At 38.4% G+C, this 15424-nt stretch overlaps 1 protein-coding gene across 1 annotated transcript in view; it reads right to left on the bottom strand.

Annotated features, from left to right (window-relative positions):
* The window catches only part of IRAG2 (inositol 1,4,5-triphosphate receptor associated 2), a 96246-nt gene extending 88229 nt beyond the window's left edge, over positions 1-8017 (bottom strand). Inside the window, exons 1-2 of the mRNA XM_043441320.1 lie at positions 7453-8017; positions 5453-5566 (exon numbers count right to left, since the gene is read on the bottom strand). Coding sequence (XP_043297255.1) covers positions 5453-5566; positions 7453-8017 — 679 coding nt within the window. The remainder of the gene's footprint in view (positions 1-5452; positions 5567-7452) is intronic.
* Positions 8018-15424: the final 7407 nt, after the last annotated feature.

Below are 15424 nucleotides of genomic sequence, written 5' to 3'. Positions count from 1 at the left end.
TCCCACAAGCTGTGCGGCAACTAAGCCCTCGAGCTGCAGCAACTACTGAGCCCTCACACTGCAACTGGAGAAGCCCACGAGCCACAGGGAAGATCCTGCCTGTCGCAACGAGTAAATAAATAAGTATTTTAAAAAACCATTCAGTGAAGAAAGGGTTTCCTTGGCCCTAGACAAAATTTTCAGCCTCATGTAAGTAGTTTGACTCTTTGGGGTGGAGAGGGAGGGGTGGAAAAATCATTCTTAGATATAATCAGTCCTACTATCACATTCAGAAATTAAATTAAAGTCATACAGACTGCGTTAGCAATTAACACATCAGTCTTTCTCAAGCATAAGACATCTTTTCTACTCTTAACTAAGGCCTGCCTTGGGCTAGCAGCTTAAAGAGGGAAGGAAAAGGAAGTTGAAGTTTGATAGGGTGAAGATTCTTACCCCAGGAGGTAAACAGAGACACTAATATTTTTTTTAAATATTTTTTAAATAAAAGAATAAGCTTAGTACATAATTTGGAAAAGAGAGCTGTAAAGGAAATTGAATGACTTTAAAGAATGCATTAGTTTAATGGAAAATGTCATTAGGCTGTGACAGGAAGAAACAGAAATAAATTTTTTGTAGTTATTTAGAAAGACGATTTTTACTCCTGTTTGCGTAATTGGAGAATTGGAAAGTCAAAGAGAATACCTTATATCTCATTTTCCTCCACTAAAGCTCTAAAATCTGATTTTATACCTCAAAACCAGAAAGATCTCCTGAGATGTTTCTTTAATGTGTCAACTAAACTGGGCCATGGAGTGCCCAGTTATTTGGTCAAATATGATTCTGGTTGTTTCTGTGAGGGTGTTTTAGAAAGAGATTAAGATTTAAATTGATAGAATAACACAGGCTGCTGTCCCCTAATGCAAGTGGGCCTGAATAGAACAAAAAGGCAGACCCTTCCCCAAGTGAGAGAGAATCCTTCCTGCATGACTGCCTTGGACCCAAGACTTATCTTTTTTCCTAACTTTGGACTTTAACAGTAACATCAGCTCTTCTTCAGTTTCCAGCCTGTTGACCTTTGGACAGGTTGTCTCCTGGTTCTCAGGCCTTTGGACACTGACTGGAAGGACACCATCAAAAGCTCTCTGGGTCTCCGTCTTCAGCTTGCTCACTTACCCTGCAGATCTTCGAACACGCCTGCCTCCATAACCACATGAGCCAGTTCCTTATAATTGTGCATGTGTGCCTGCGTGCTCATGTCTGACTCTGCGACCCCACGGACTGTAGCCCGCCATGCTCCTCTGTCCATGGAACTTTCCAGGAAAGAATACTGGAGTGGGTTTGCCATTTGCTTCTCTTCTTCCCAACAATCGAACCCACATCTCCTGTGTCTCCAGCATTGTAGGTGGATATTTACCACTGAGCCATCAGGGAAGCCCCAATTCCTTCTAATACATCTCTTAATATATTTTACACACACACACTCCCCCTGTTGGTTCTGTTTCTGATACATCTCCCATCTCCCTTTAATGGAGTTTCCTTATTTTCTTCTGGGAAACAATTCCTTAAATCCTGTCCATGCAGAGAGGCTTACCAGGAATAAATAAGTCCCATTCATCCTACCGATATAATTAAGAGTACAGGTAAATGTTTTGTTATAAGAATGTTCATTATGGTTATTTTTGTGCTTTTCATAATAGAGAAAAAATACCCAATTGAGACATATCATTTAAATATATTACATTACATCCCCCTAAAGTACAATATACAGAGAAAATATATATTATTGACATAGACAAGTACTCAGAATTAATAAGTAAGAAAAAGCAAATTATAAAGCAAGTCTGGAAACATTCCCATATACACTTAGGGAATATATTGCATAAACCTTAAGGAGAAAATAATGACCAAAAAAAAGGTCTTAAACCATTTTTTGCAACCATACTGTGGCAGTGAGGTGGACAGACTCCAGGCTTCCCCTTTATGATCCTTGCTTCCTAATGTTTACACCCTGGTGTAGCCTCCTCCCCTCGAGTGTGGGCATGACCTGGGACTTGCTTCTAACCGGTAGAATATGGCAAAGGGGACAGGATATGCATGTATCTGGTTGTGTGATTAACTCACATGAGATCACAGTGCCTATCTTGCTAGGGCTTCCCTGGTGACTCAGCAGTAAAGAATCTGCCTATCAATGCAGGAGACCTGGATTCAATCCCTGAGTCAGGAAGATCCCTTGGAGAAGGAACTGGCAACCCACTCCAGTATTCTTGCCTGGAGAATCCCATGGACAGAGGAGCATGGCGGGCTATAGTCCATGGGGTCTCCAAAGAGTTGGACACGACTTAGTTACTAACACTTTCAAACTTATCTTGCTGGAGTCACTCCCTTGCTGGCTTTGAAGAAGCAAATCTGCCATATTAGGGACTTCCTATATTCAGAGGTACAACTAGCAAGAAACTGTCTAGCTGACAGCAGCAAGACTCTGAAGTCTTCAGTCCTATAAGAGCAAGAAACGAATTCTGCCACGTAAAGCAGATCACTCCCCACTTGAGCCACAGAGGAAACTGCTAAGGTTAGTCAAGAAAAACTTAAACACTAAACATTTTCTTTGCTCTTTGTCCTCCCCTCTCCCCTCTACTATGCATTGTGTATCTGCATTTTGCATCAACCAAACATCCCCATCAGCAGAAATACCTGCTCAACCATAAAGAGCAACATTATCCCAGCATCAACAAGACGACCCTAGAAAGATAAACTTCCTTTTTATAAGGAGCTAGGATGACCCATGACTCACTACTCACCTTATATGCTTAGATCTGGATTGTGTAAACTATTAATAATATGTACACCATTTAATGTACAGCCTTCTGTCTCAAAAATGTGCTCCGACTTTTAACAGGCCGAATGGTTCTCCGAGTTTTCTGAAAGGCTGTCCCTGTATTATCGTCCTCACTTTGGCTTAAAATTTTCCATTGCTTTCTTAGATCAACTGATTCATTTTGTACAGACATTATAAAGGAAAATAGTAACTTTACAAGATGGAGATTTGGCAGACACCACATTAATCAAGGGATCAAAGTTAAAAATCCTGGTACATTGTCCTGAGAAGAGCATAACGTCACTTCATAACATCACATCAGTAGTGTGCCTGTGAAAATGTACAGCCTGAATAATCAAGAGGAAATAGCAGACATTCTACAAAGTAGCTGGCATATAGTCTTCAAAAATTTCAAAGTCGTAAAAGACAAGGAGTCTGAGGAATTACTCCAGATAAAAGGAGACTGAAGAGATATGAAAACTAAACACAATGTGTAATTCTGAATTTGATTCTGGACCAGGAAACAAAAAAGCTATAAAGAATATTATTGGGGAAATAGACAAAATTTGAATACAGACATTTAAATTAGACAACAGTATCATATCAACATTAAATATCCTAATTTGGATAATTGTTCTGCAGCTATGCAAGCAAATGTTCTTTGTAGGAAATACACACTGATGTACTTCAGGGTAAAGAGACACAATATCTGGAGTTTCTTTTCTTTTCTTTTTTTTTTTTTTTTGGAGTTTATTTTCAACTAGAAACACCATCAAGCTTTTATCTGGCCTTTCCTTTGGGAAACAAGACTTAGCCACAGCCTTATAAAACTGATAAGCAGCATAGAGTTTCTCTTTATAGATATCCTCTAGATATTCTAGTTGATAAACTAGGAAGGAATGATAAACTAATAACCTTCACAACATCTAATGAAAGAATAAATCTAGGACTTTACTCTCAAATAGTTTTGTCTTTTGATAAAACTACATATACTGTGACTCCTCTGGTGGTCCAGTGGTTAAAACTCCATGCTTCTAATGCAGGGGGTGAGGGTTTGATCCCTGGTCAAGGAACTAAGATCCCACATGCCTGCCACTTGATTTAGCAAAAAAAAAAAAACCCACCAAAATCCACCATCTATACAGAGTCTTGCCAAAAAAAAAAAAAAAAGATATAAAACATTTACCTGCTCAAGCCTCTAAATGTAGGGGACAAAAAAACAGGTTGTGTTTCTATGGCCACACAATCACTAAAATTCAGATTGGCGAAAAGGCAGATAAAAGAGCCAGTTTCATTAACAAACAACTTAAAATACAAAAAGAATGAAAAAGGAACAGAGGGATAAGCCAGATAACCAATAACAATGAACAACCCTTTCTTGGATACTGATTTGAACAAATCAACTGTTTAAGAAAACAGAAATTTCTCATACAAATAAGAAAACTTGAATGTTGGTAAGGTATTTGATATTTTAAAATTACGTTACATTTTTGGTCATAAAAATGACACTGTGCATGTGTAAAATAGACAGCTAGTGGGAAGTTTTGTATGGCACGAGAGCTCGGCTCGGGGCCCAGCAGTGACCTAGAGAGTAGGGGTGGGAGGGAGACACCACCGGGAGGGTATATATGTGTACATATATCTGGTTCACTTCACTGTACAACAGAAATGAACACAACATGGTAAACAATTCTACCCCAATAATATAATTTAAAAATAAAAATTTTTAAAAGACACTGTATAGCTGTATCTAAAATCAGTCCTTATCTTTTGAATGTACTGAAATGTTTACAGAAGAAACAATATGATGTCTTGGACTTGCCTCAAACTAATTCAGGCTTAGTGGGAGATAGTGGAGGACAGAAGAGTCTGGCAGGCTACGGTCCATGGGGTCACAAAGAGTCGGACACAACTCAGCAACTGAACAACAACAGGAACAGTCCAGAGTGGAGCAGAGGGAAGTGGAGGAAAAATGAGACATCATCATTTATGACATATATATAAGGGTCATGATACCCTCTCCACTTCTGTATATGTCTGAAAGTTTCTATAATAAAAAGTTTTAATCCAAATGAAAGGAAACCACATTGACTGAGGAATTTGTCGGGGCAGGTTATACAATGAATCATTAACAGCGGTTACTCAGGGGAACAGGATAACTGAGGAGTTCTTTTTTCCTTTCTTTCCTCCATATTATTAATTTTGTTACAGTGATCATGAACCATTGACATGCTAAACATTACTTGCGGAAATTTTTAAAAAAGCATGTCTCTAAGAAAAACAGAAGTGAAAGTCTAAAATTGACTTAAAAATTGGAGCTAAATTTGTACAGTGGTTTTATGTATATGAAGTATGTATTTTTTGTGAGGCAACACCTATGAGATGTAAATAGTTCAAGTCAATGACTACAGCTGGTAAAATCGATGATAAGCTCAGTAAAATCATTTAATACTCTGGCAAAATATATAAAACAGGTAGAAAGAAATTAACCAACATCTAAACAGCCATCCCCCCCCCCAAATTAGGTTGCACCTGCCATGTGTAAAGACACAGATACACAGATCTCCACACATAAACCATTTCCCTTTCTCTCACAACAGAAAGTACAATGAGTGGATGAGTATTAGTGAAAATCTGAGCAGAAAACTTTCAACTAACCTCTGCGTTTGGAGTCACATATGTTAAAAATACTCCTAAGTAACTCTTCTTCATAGGTCCTGTTGTTGCTATAGGTTACATCTTCCTTGGCATCATCAATTCCTTGTTTCCACCCTATCAGAAGAAAAAGTTTGCAAATCCAGATGCTTTTATGTGCTAACATGCTTAGTTTCTCATTTTTTAAAAAATTTTAACAAAGAGTCAGATATGACTGAGTGGCTAACATATACTGTTACATATATGGTATGTTTCAACTATTAAAATAAAGAGCAGCCCACAATACTGGTTCAGTCAGTCAGTTCAGTCACTCAGTCGTGTCTGACTCTTTGCAACCCCATGAACCGCAGCATGCCAGGCCTCCCTGTCCATCACCAACTCCTGGAGTCCACCCAAACCCATGTCCATCGAGTCATTGATGCCATCCTCTGTCATCCCCTTCTCCTCCTGCCCTCAATCTTTCCCAGCATCAGGGGCTTTTCAAATGAGTCAGCTCTTCGCATCAGGTGGCCAAAGGACTGGAGTTTCAGCTTCAACATCAGTCCCCCCAATGAACATCCAGGATTGATCTCCTCTAGGATGGACTGGTTGGATCTTCTTGCAGTCCAAGGGACTCTCAAGAGTCTTCTCCAACACCACAGTTCAAAAGCATCAATTCTTTGGCACTCAGCCTTCTTTATAGTTCAACTTTCACATCCACATATGACCACTGGAAAAATACTGGTTACTTAACATGAATAGATCAAGAAAAAAGTGGTCTTGAAGTATCTTTGATTATTCATTTTTCCTTTCAAGTTTTACAAATGTGGAATAAAAGGAGAGAAGATGAAGAGGGAACTGAGCTGTATTGTCCTGTGATAGTAAAAGCACTCTGTGAAGTGAGAGAGAAGGCAAAATTGAGATTCATTTCTGTTATGTGTGTAGGTACTTTTCATTGGCAGAGTTGATAGAGAAAGTTGAATGGGTTGCAGTGTGTTATCCCTATTCTTGCCGGTACTGGTACCTTCATCTCTAAGATATTGCCACTGTGCAATTTTATGACAGGTTAATAATGATTGACATTATATGACTGGAACAGTGAAATAGATCAAATTGATTTTTCATTTTTGATGAGAACTGAACACTTATACAAGGAAATGTATGCAAATACCTGTAGTAAAAAAGTTGTTATTTCTGGATATTACTTTAATTTTATTGCTTACAACTTCTGGCACTGTGAAGGAAGTGATATAATATAATGAGGTGCTAAATGGATTAAGACAGTTTAGTCCTATGAAGAATATATGTTTGAATAAATTCATGTGCCACAATGGATAGGTTTCAGTTAATATAATGCAATTGGGGGAAATAAAGCTATCTTTACCTGTAAAAAAAAAAAAAGCACTCTGTGAAAAAGCAAATAGTGTTAACACTAATAGGGATATTTTAAGGAAAACAGAGGGAAAATAAACACTAGCTATACAGAAAATGTATCATTTTACATCGTTTTTTAGGGCCTACCATATATGGGATTCTGTAAGCAATTCCCTAAGTAGAATTCCAAAATTTCATTGAACTTGGCCTACAGAATTTACATTGTTCCCTGGTTGACCTTATTGGCGCTATACTTTCTTACATATTTCTCTCACACACACAGAGGGAAAAATGTTAAAATGTTAATTTTCAGTAAGGCATGTTGGAAGTATATGAATTTTAACTCCCATATATGTATGTATTCCTATCATGACATTCTAATTTGCCCAGGAGAAAGTTTGTTTTCAGGTCAGTAGAAAAATACCAATGATTATGATTGAAAATATAATCTAGAATTTCTACCAGGTTTATATTTGAAATCATAGAAAACACTGATGTTTCAGATATAAGATTTTTGTTGAGAGAAAGAAAATTTTAAGGGAAAGATGGATGCTTTAATCAAGTTTCATACTTCATTTTAGATCAGGCACTGTCATAGTCAATGCTCCTTGCTTTACTGGAAGAACAAATATTAAAATATGAATATTTACCCTCTTCTTTCGGAGATAATTTTTTCACCACGGAATCCTGAGGAGTAGAGCTCTGATCAGAGGTGGAATCAAAGTCAAGTGCTAAGGTACTAAAATCATTTCCACTACAACAGTTAGTCAAATCCTTGTCAGCAAAGAGCTCCCTTTTTGTGATCTGCGGCATCAAAGATGTATAATTCTGGGAGCTCTGTGATCTTGGCCTTGAGATATTTTCAGAACCTGTGAGGATAAGCGGGTATGTTGCCTTCTCAGGAGAGCTGAGATGAGAAATGGATGGGGTTCTTGGAGACACTATCTGAGACTGGGAAGCGAAGGCGCCATCTTTCTCAGGACTCGAGAAGAGCGTGTCGGGCAGAGGGATGTGAGCAGCCATCATTTTCTTCAGCACCTCTTCAAAATCCTTCTTGGGGTTAGTCTGCGGGCTGTCAAAACTGCTAGACTGGTATTTGATAATCTGTCGGATGGGATCAGAAATGTCTTCTCTCTTTTGGATGGCTCGCAGTTTTCTACAGATGCTTTCCACGGGGTTATGCCGCTTCTCAGCGACCTTCTTTGCAGAGGCCATTGCTGACTTTCCTCCAGTGAGACAGAGGAAGTGGCTAAAGTACAGGCAAAAAGTAGACATGTTTTTCAGTTAGCACTGTCCTCACAATAATGGAGCAATAGGCTATTTATTCCCAAACCAACTTTGGGGGGATCAAGATGTCTTTATTTATTTTATTTATTTATTTATTTTTTTGCAATTTGTGATGATTATTTTTATTTTTTTCATTTATTTTTATTAGTTGGAGGCTAATTACTTTACAATATTGTAGTGGCTTTTGTCATACATTGACATGAACCAGCCATGGATTTACATGTGTTCCCCATCCTGATCCTCCCTCCCACCTCCCTCTCCACCCGATCCCTCTGGGTCTTCCCAGTGCACCAGGCCCGAGCACTTGTCTCATGCATCCCACCTGGGCTGGTGATCTGTTTCACTATAGATAATATACATGTTTTGATGCTGTTCTCTCGAAACATCCCACCCTCGCCTTCTCCCACAGAGTCCAAAAGTCTGTTCTGTACATCTGTGTCTCTTTTTCTGTTTTGCATATAGGGTTATCATTACTATCTTTCTCAATTCCATATATATGTGTTAGTGTACTGTATTGGTCTTTATCTTTCTGGCTTACTTCACTCTGTATAATGGGCTCCAGTTTCATCCATCTCATTAGAACTGATTCAAATGAATTCTTTTTAATGGCTGAGTAATATTCCATGGTGTGTATGTACCACAGCTTCCTTATCCATTTGTCAAGATGTCTTTAAACCACTATCTTTAAAACAATTGCTTTAAAAAACAGAGTAGAGTTGATTTACAATGTTGTGTCAGTTTCAAGTGGACAGCCAAGTGGTTCAGTTACACATCCATTGGGTTGGCCAGAAAGTTTGTCTGGCGACTTCCCTGGTGACTCAGTGATAGAGAATCCACCTGCAGGAGACACAGGTTCAATCCCTGGCCGGGAAGATTCCACATGTCTCAGAGCAACTAAGCCCATGCACCACAGCTATGGAGCCTGTGCTCTAGAGCCCAGGAACCAGAACTACTGAGCTCACCACTGAAGCCCACACACCCTAGAGCCTGTGCTCACAACAGAAGAAGCCACCCCAATGAGAAGCCCAAGCATGCAACCAGAGAGAACTCCTGCTCGCAGCAACTAGAGAAGAGCCCACATGCTGAAACAAAGACCGACACAACCAAAAACAAATAAATGAATAAATAATTCATTCGGGCTTCTCCGTAACATCTTACAGAAAAATCCAAGTGAACTTTTTGGCCAACTTAAAATATATCATATGTTCTTTATCAGATTCTTTTCCATTATAGGTTATTACACTATGTTGAATATAGTTCCCTGTGCTTTATACAGTAGGTCTTTGTTTACTTAAACAATCGTTTTAAACAGATTTCCACATGTTTAACTTTGGGACTCAAATTTCTAGAAATAATAGCTAACAAATAGAAAGTATTTCCCATGAGTCAGGCATAGTACTAAGTTCTTTGTATGTATCAACTCATTACATCTTAAAACAAGTCTATGAGGCAAGTTTGCTATTATCTCCTTTTTCAGGCACAAAGAGATTAAGGGACACACCCAAAGTACTGTAGATAAGTGCTGGAGTCCACATTTGAACCCATGCAGTCTTGCTTGAGAGGGTAGATAACATTGCTCTTCATTTATACATCAAATATGATGATGGTGATGATATGAAAGCTCCCATTTGAGTAGCTACTCTTATTCATATCTATTGAGAACTTAATAAATATCTCTTTCATTAAGCATCTTGCATATATAATGTCCAAACTTCACACAAGCCCTGTCAGATATGTAGAAATATCCCCTTTTCACAGATAATAAAATTAAGGCTCAAAAAGGTCAAGTAACTTGCTGATGGTCACATCTCTAAGATCTGTGCTAAGGAGTGTCTGACTTCAGCAGAATTTTGTTTAATGGTAGCGTATATGATCTTTAAAAAGCATGATCTCAACTTCTTATAAGACAGCAACTAAAGAACTTGGAAGTAAATCCAAAATTGTGCCTAAACTGGTACATTTAATTTATGCAAAGGGTTACAATAAATTGAATAGTTATAAATAGTTGAATAGTTACAAAGAGTTTGAAAGTTATTATTTCTAGAACCTTAACAAAAACTTCTATTTTCTTATTAGGTGGATGAAACTGGAGCCTATTATACAGAGTGAAGTAAGTCAGAAAGAAAAACACCAATATAGTATATTAACGCATGTATATGGAATTTAGAAAGATGGTAACGATGACTCTAAATGCAAGACAGCAAAAGAGACACAGATGTAAAGAACAGAATTCTGGACTCTGGGAGAAGGTGAGGGTGGGATGATTTGAGAGAATAGCACTGAAACATGTATATTACCACATGTGAAATGGATCGCCAGTCCAGGTTCGATGCATGAGACAGGGTGCTCAGGGCTGGTGCACTGGGATGACCCTGAGGGGTGTGATGGGGAGGGAGGTGGGAGGAGGGTTTAGGATGGGGACACATGTACACCCATGACTGATTCATGTCAATGTATGGTGAAGATCACTACAATATTGTAAAGTAATTAGCTTCCAATTAAAATAAATAATTTTTTAAAAAAGAACTTCTGTTTGTGGCTCTTTTTAAAAAGTCCCCTAATAGAAAATGAACAAAGGGGCATTTATAAAGACTGGGAAGAAGGCGCTCCAGATCTTCTCAGTCTGGTTCATTGTACCTCAAGATAATAGCCACCAGTTCCAGCTAATGAAGTTTCCATCAACAGAACCCTTCACTATTTAAGGTAACAATTATCTTTGAATCTTTACGCTGTCACTACAATCCTTCTATTCAAGGCTAATCTTTCAATGTCAAGTCTAAAACACATTCTCCTATTGAAATTCTGGAATCAGTGTATACGCACTTGACTCAAGCTTTCGGTTCTCTCCAAGGATGTATAATTGTACTGTACATTCTGTCATTTAATTGGATTTTGCCTTCTATTCTTGGACTGTTTCAAATGTGTATACTCACTGCCTCCTCAAAAATGCTTTTAATTCTTGTATACAAAAGCCATGGTATGATTCTCTTTTAGATAATATATTACTGTTGGCAGCATTGATAATCCACAAGGCTTGTGGACTTGTTCCCTAGCTGTAGTGAGTGTTGGCTCTCAAAGACTTGTAGCTACCACTCTTTCTGGAAAATTTCCCCTGGCAAAATGGGAGCTTCTCATTGCTCAGCTAGGAGGTTGGAAGTGAAGCAATGGTAATGACAGAAGAGAGTCTGCCTGGGAATACAACGCGTTCCAAATCTACAGCTGACTGTGATGGGGACACGGCAGGAGCCACCTGACTTCCCCATGTCAATTAACGACCTTCTTAAAGACTCAACATTCAAAAAACCAAGGTAGAATCTGGTCTCATCACTCATGGCAAGTAGAAAGAGGAAAAGTGAGAAGCAATGATTTTCTTTGCCTGGGCTCCAAAATCACTATGGATGGTGACTGCAGCCATGAAATTAAAAGATGTTTGCTCCTTGGAAGGAAAGCTATGACAAACCTAGACAATGTATAAAAAAGCAGAACCATCACTTGGCCAATAAAGGTCCATATAGTCAAAACTATGGTTTCTCTAGTAGTCATGTGTGGATGTGAGATTTGTACCATAAAGAAAGCTGAGTACTGAAGGACTGATGCTTTCAAACTGTGGTGCTGGAGAAGACTCTTGAGAATCCCTTGTACTGAAAGGAGATTAAACCAGTCAATCCTAAAGGAAATCAACCCTGAATATTCATTGGAATGACTGATGCTGAAGCTCCAATACTTAGGCCACCTGATGTGAAGAGCTGACTCACTGAAAAAGATCCTGATACTGGCAAAGATTGAAGGCAAAAGGAGAAGGGGACAGCAGAGAATGAGATGATTAGATAGCATCATCGACTCAGGGGACATGGATTTGAGCAAACTCTGGGAGAAAGTGGAGGACAGAGGGGTCTGGTGTGCTGCAGTCCATGGGATTGCACAGAGTCAGACAGAACTAAGCCACTGAACAACAGTGGAGTATCTGTCAGTGTTCTCAACGTAATGTGACTGTTTTTCTCTTCTACAGCCAGTGAATCAAGGGGCAGGTTGAGCCTGAGGCTAATAGGAGCCCTAGGATGGAACCTCAGACTCCCAGACCCATCAATCTCCCTGGGAACATCTGTGAACCTCAGTGTGGGTTGCTGTTCAAGCCCCAGTGAAAGGCTTCACTCGTGGGCATCTGTGATGGGTCCAGATGAATGTGTTCCTAGCATATAAGACACCACATTTCTGTTTGCTTTTCTGAGGCATTTTTCTCCTCCTACCATCTGTTTCCTAAACTTCCATGACTCACCTAAGCAAGCCCTGCTCCATGGATTATTAAACCAAACCTTAGAAAAAGCACACTTAAGGCACTGGCTCTTCATGAGCTAACAGAGCTCACAAGATTAACTTGTTTTGCTTTTTCTAATATAGAGCAGAACATTTGTGGGAGTTCAATAAGTAAGATGTGATGATCAAGATTTCAAAATTTGTGCCACTTTCTCCATATATGGCATGGAAATATCTCCTGTCCATCCTGTCCAATTTTTTTTTTTTTTTTTTTTTTTTTAGTTTTAGATCCACTGCAATCTGCCATAACACTGAAAAACACAAGTCTGACTTGCTTTCAATAACTGTCTTTGAAAGAGTACTAACTGAAAATTAAAAACTGAAGGTTAATTGTACTTGTAGAATCAGGTGCTTGGAGTCTGTCTTTTACAAAAAATTCCCTTATTTATCTGTTTTGTTGATTGAATACTTACTATGTAAAGATGGTACACTTGTAGAAATTCCATTGGTTTCTTTTGTTTTTAAATTCTCTGAACCTTTATTGTACTCTATACCACTCATCCTTTTAGGCATTTAATCAATGTCCATTAACTACCTAAAATGTGCTAAACCTAGTAGAAACAGTGGGTACAATCATGAGCAAAACAGAATATCTGCTCTCCTAAAACTTTTGGTCTGTGAGAGATGCACATATAAAGAAGGAAGCTACTAAGACTGCCAGATTAAATCTAGGATGCCCAGGACTTCCCTGATGGTCCAGTGTGCAAGAATTTGCCTTCCAATGCAGGGGACTAGGGTTTGATCACTGGTCAGGGAACTAACATCCCACAGGCCACAGGACAAGTAAGCTTACATGCCACTACTAGAGTTCATGCTCCACAACTAAGATCTGATGCAGCCAAAAAAAAAAAAAAAAAAAACCCAGGATGCCAAATAAAATTTGAATTTCCAATAAACAATGGCTAATTTTTTTAGTCCATCGTGTGCATCAAAAAGTTGCACAGGAAAAACTTATACTGAAAAGTTATCTGTTGTTTATCTAAAACTCAAATTTCTCTGGGCATCTGGCAGTTCTAACTAGCTAAATCTAGCAACCCTAAAGCCTAGAATAATAAATAATTACACACTAGGAAAGAAAAGTGCCAGGGCTGTGAGAGAATATAATAGGGGTTATTCTAGTTTGGGAGTAAGGATAGAGAAAAATTGGAGCATCTATTATGTGGCATACGCTATGCATAATGTTATATATATTGTTTGCTACATCTAAGGTTGTGAACAGAAAATTAAGAAGTGGAATCAAAAATCCCTTTTCCACTCCCTCAGTTCAGTTCGGTCACTCAGTCATGTCCAGCTCTTTGGGACCCCATGCACTGCCCATGCCAGGCTTCCCTATCACCATCTTCCGGAGCCTACTCAAACTCATGTCCATCGCGTTGGTGACACCATCCAACCATCTCATCCTCTGTTGTCCCCTTCTCCCGCCTTCGATCTTTCCCAGCGTCAGGGTCTTTTCAAATGAGTCAGTTCTTTGTATCAGGTGGCCAAAGTGTTGGAGCTTCAGCATCAGCCCTTCCAATGAGCACCCAGGACTGATCTGCTGTAGGATGGACTGGTTGGATCTCCTTGCAGTCCAAGGAATTCTCAAGAGTTTTCTCCAACACCACAGTTCAAAAACACCAGTTCTTCAGTGCTCAGCTTTCTTTATAGTCTAACTCCCACATCCATACATGACTACTGGAAAAACCATAGGTTTGACTAGATGGACCTTTGTTGGCAAAGTAATGTCTCTGCTTTTTAATATGCTGTGTAGGTTGGTCATAGCTTTTCTTCCAAGGAGCAAGCGTCTTTAAATTTCATGGCTGCAGTCACCATCTGCAGTGACTTTGGAGCCCAAAATAATAAATTCTGTCACCATTTCCATTGTTTCCCATCTATTTGCCATGAAGAGATGGGACCGGATGCCATTTCCTATATCTATATATTTACATCTATATCCAGATATATATTCCTACAGCAGATTTCTATCTGAGTTCACATTAGATAAATGTAATATAAAATAATGTTAGAGATTATCCAAACAAGTTATTTCACTAATTTTATTTATTTCTCCTATTGTTTGACCTATGACCCATTGTCCTTTCTAGAATGAGTCTCATTATTATTATTGCCTGAATTGCCTTGTTGTACCTATTCAAGGTCTTGAATCAACACTTTTCAATCATCTCTCTGATCTAAAACTATAAAGCAATAATTAAAAGCCTCTGATGAATAGCAACATCTATAAAACAAATGTGGTTTCTTATCTAAAGTAAGGTTATTTTCATCAGTGATGTAACTACAGAGTCCCACACTAAGTTATCTGTTTGGACTTCCTAAAGAAGTCTTCAGTAGATTAGAATAAATTCACCATGTATGTATAATATAGATAATATCTCATATTCCATAGGAACTTATAATATTAGGGCATAATTTGTGTTTTAAATATCCATATTCTTCAATAACTAAGAAACAGTTGGATTTCTTCTCAAAGAAAGACATTAGGATTTATACAGAGATACAAAAATAGCATCCTTGAAGAATTTTAGAAAACCTTCTGAATCAAACTCTAACTAAAGAAAGATTATGTTGACCATGTAATTATCTCTTCTTCACCAACCATTTACATTTTTTCTCCCTTTACTAATAGTTATAGCTTGAACATTGAACTTCGAAACTTAAGATCAAGTAGGCTTATCTTAAGAATCATTTGTTACTTAATTATGAAATCCTTCATGATTCACCCAAGTGAGTCCCACTTGGTGGTTTAATTAATGCAAAGCCCTTAATTAACGTATGTAAAAAATATAAGTATATATGTATATGTAGATAGATAAACAAGGGGTTCCTTTTGCCAAAAGAGTCCTTCAGTAACAATCAGACGCCAGTAAACTCTTCATCAACACATAAGAAGAAACATCTGTTCACTGAGATGTTCCCAGGGAACTCATCTTTAGCAGCCCAGTGAGAGAGCAGAGCATGGATTTCTACTCAATCAGTAAATTTTATTTTTGCCAAATTACACTGTTTTAGTCTCTCTTTGAC

This window comes from Cervus canadensis, chromosome 21 (assembly GCF_019320065.1).
Source record: "Cervus canadensis isolate Bull #8, Minnesota chromosome 21, ASM1932006v1, whole genome shotgun sequence".
In the NCBI taxonomy this organism is placed as follows: Eukaryota; Metazoa; Chordata; class Mammalia; order Artiodactyla; family Cervidae; genus Cervus; species Cervus canadensis.
The sequence above is the reverse complement of the archived record's forward strand: the minus strand, read 5'-3'. Positions and strand labels throughout refer to the sequence as shown.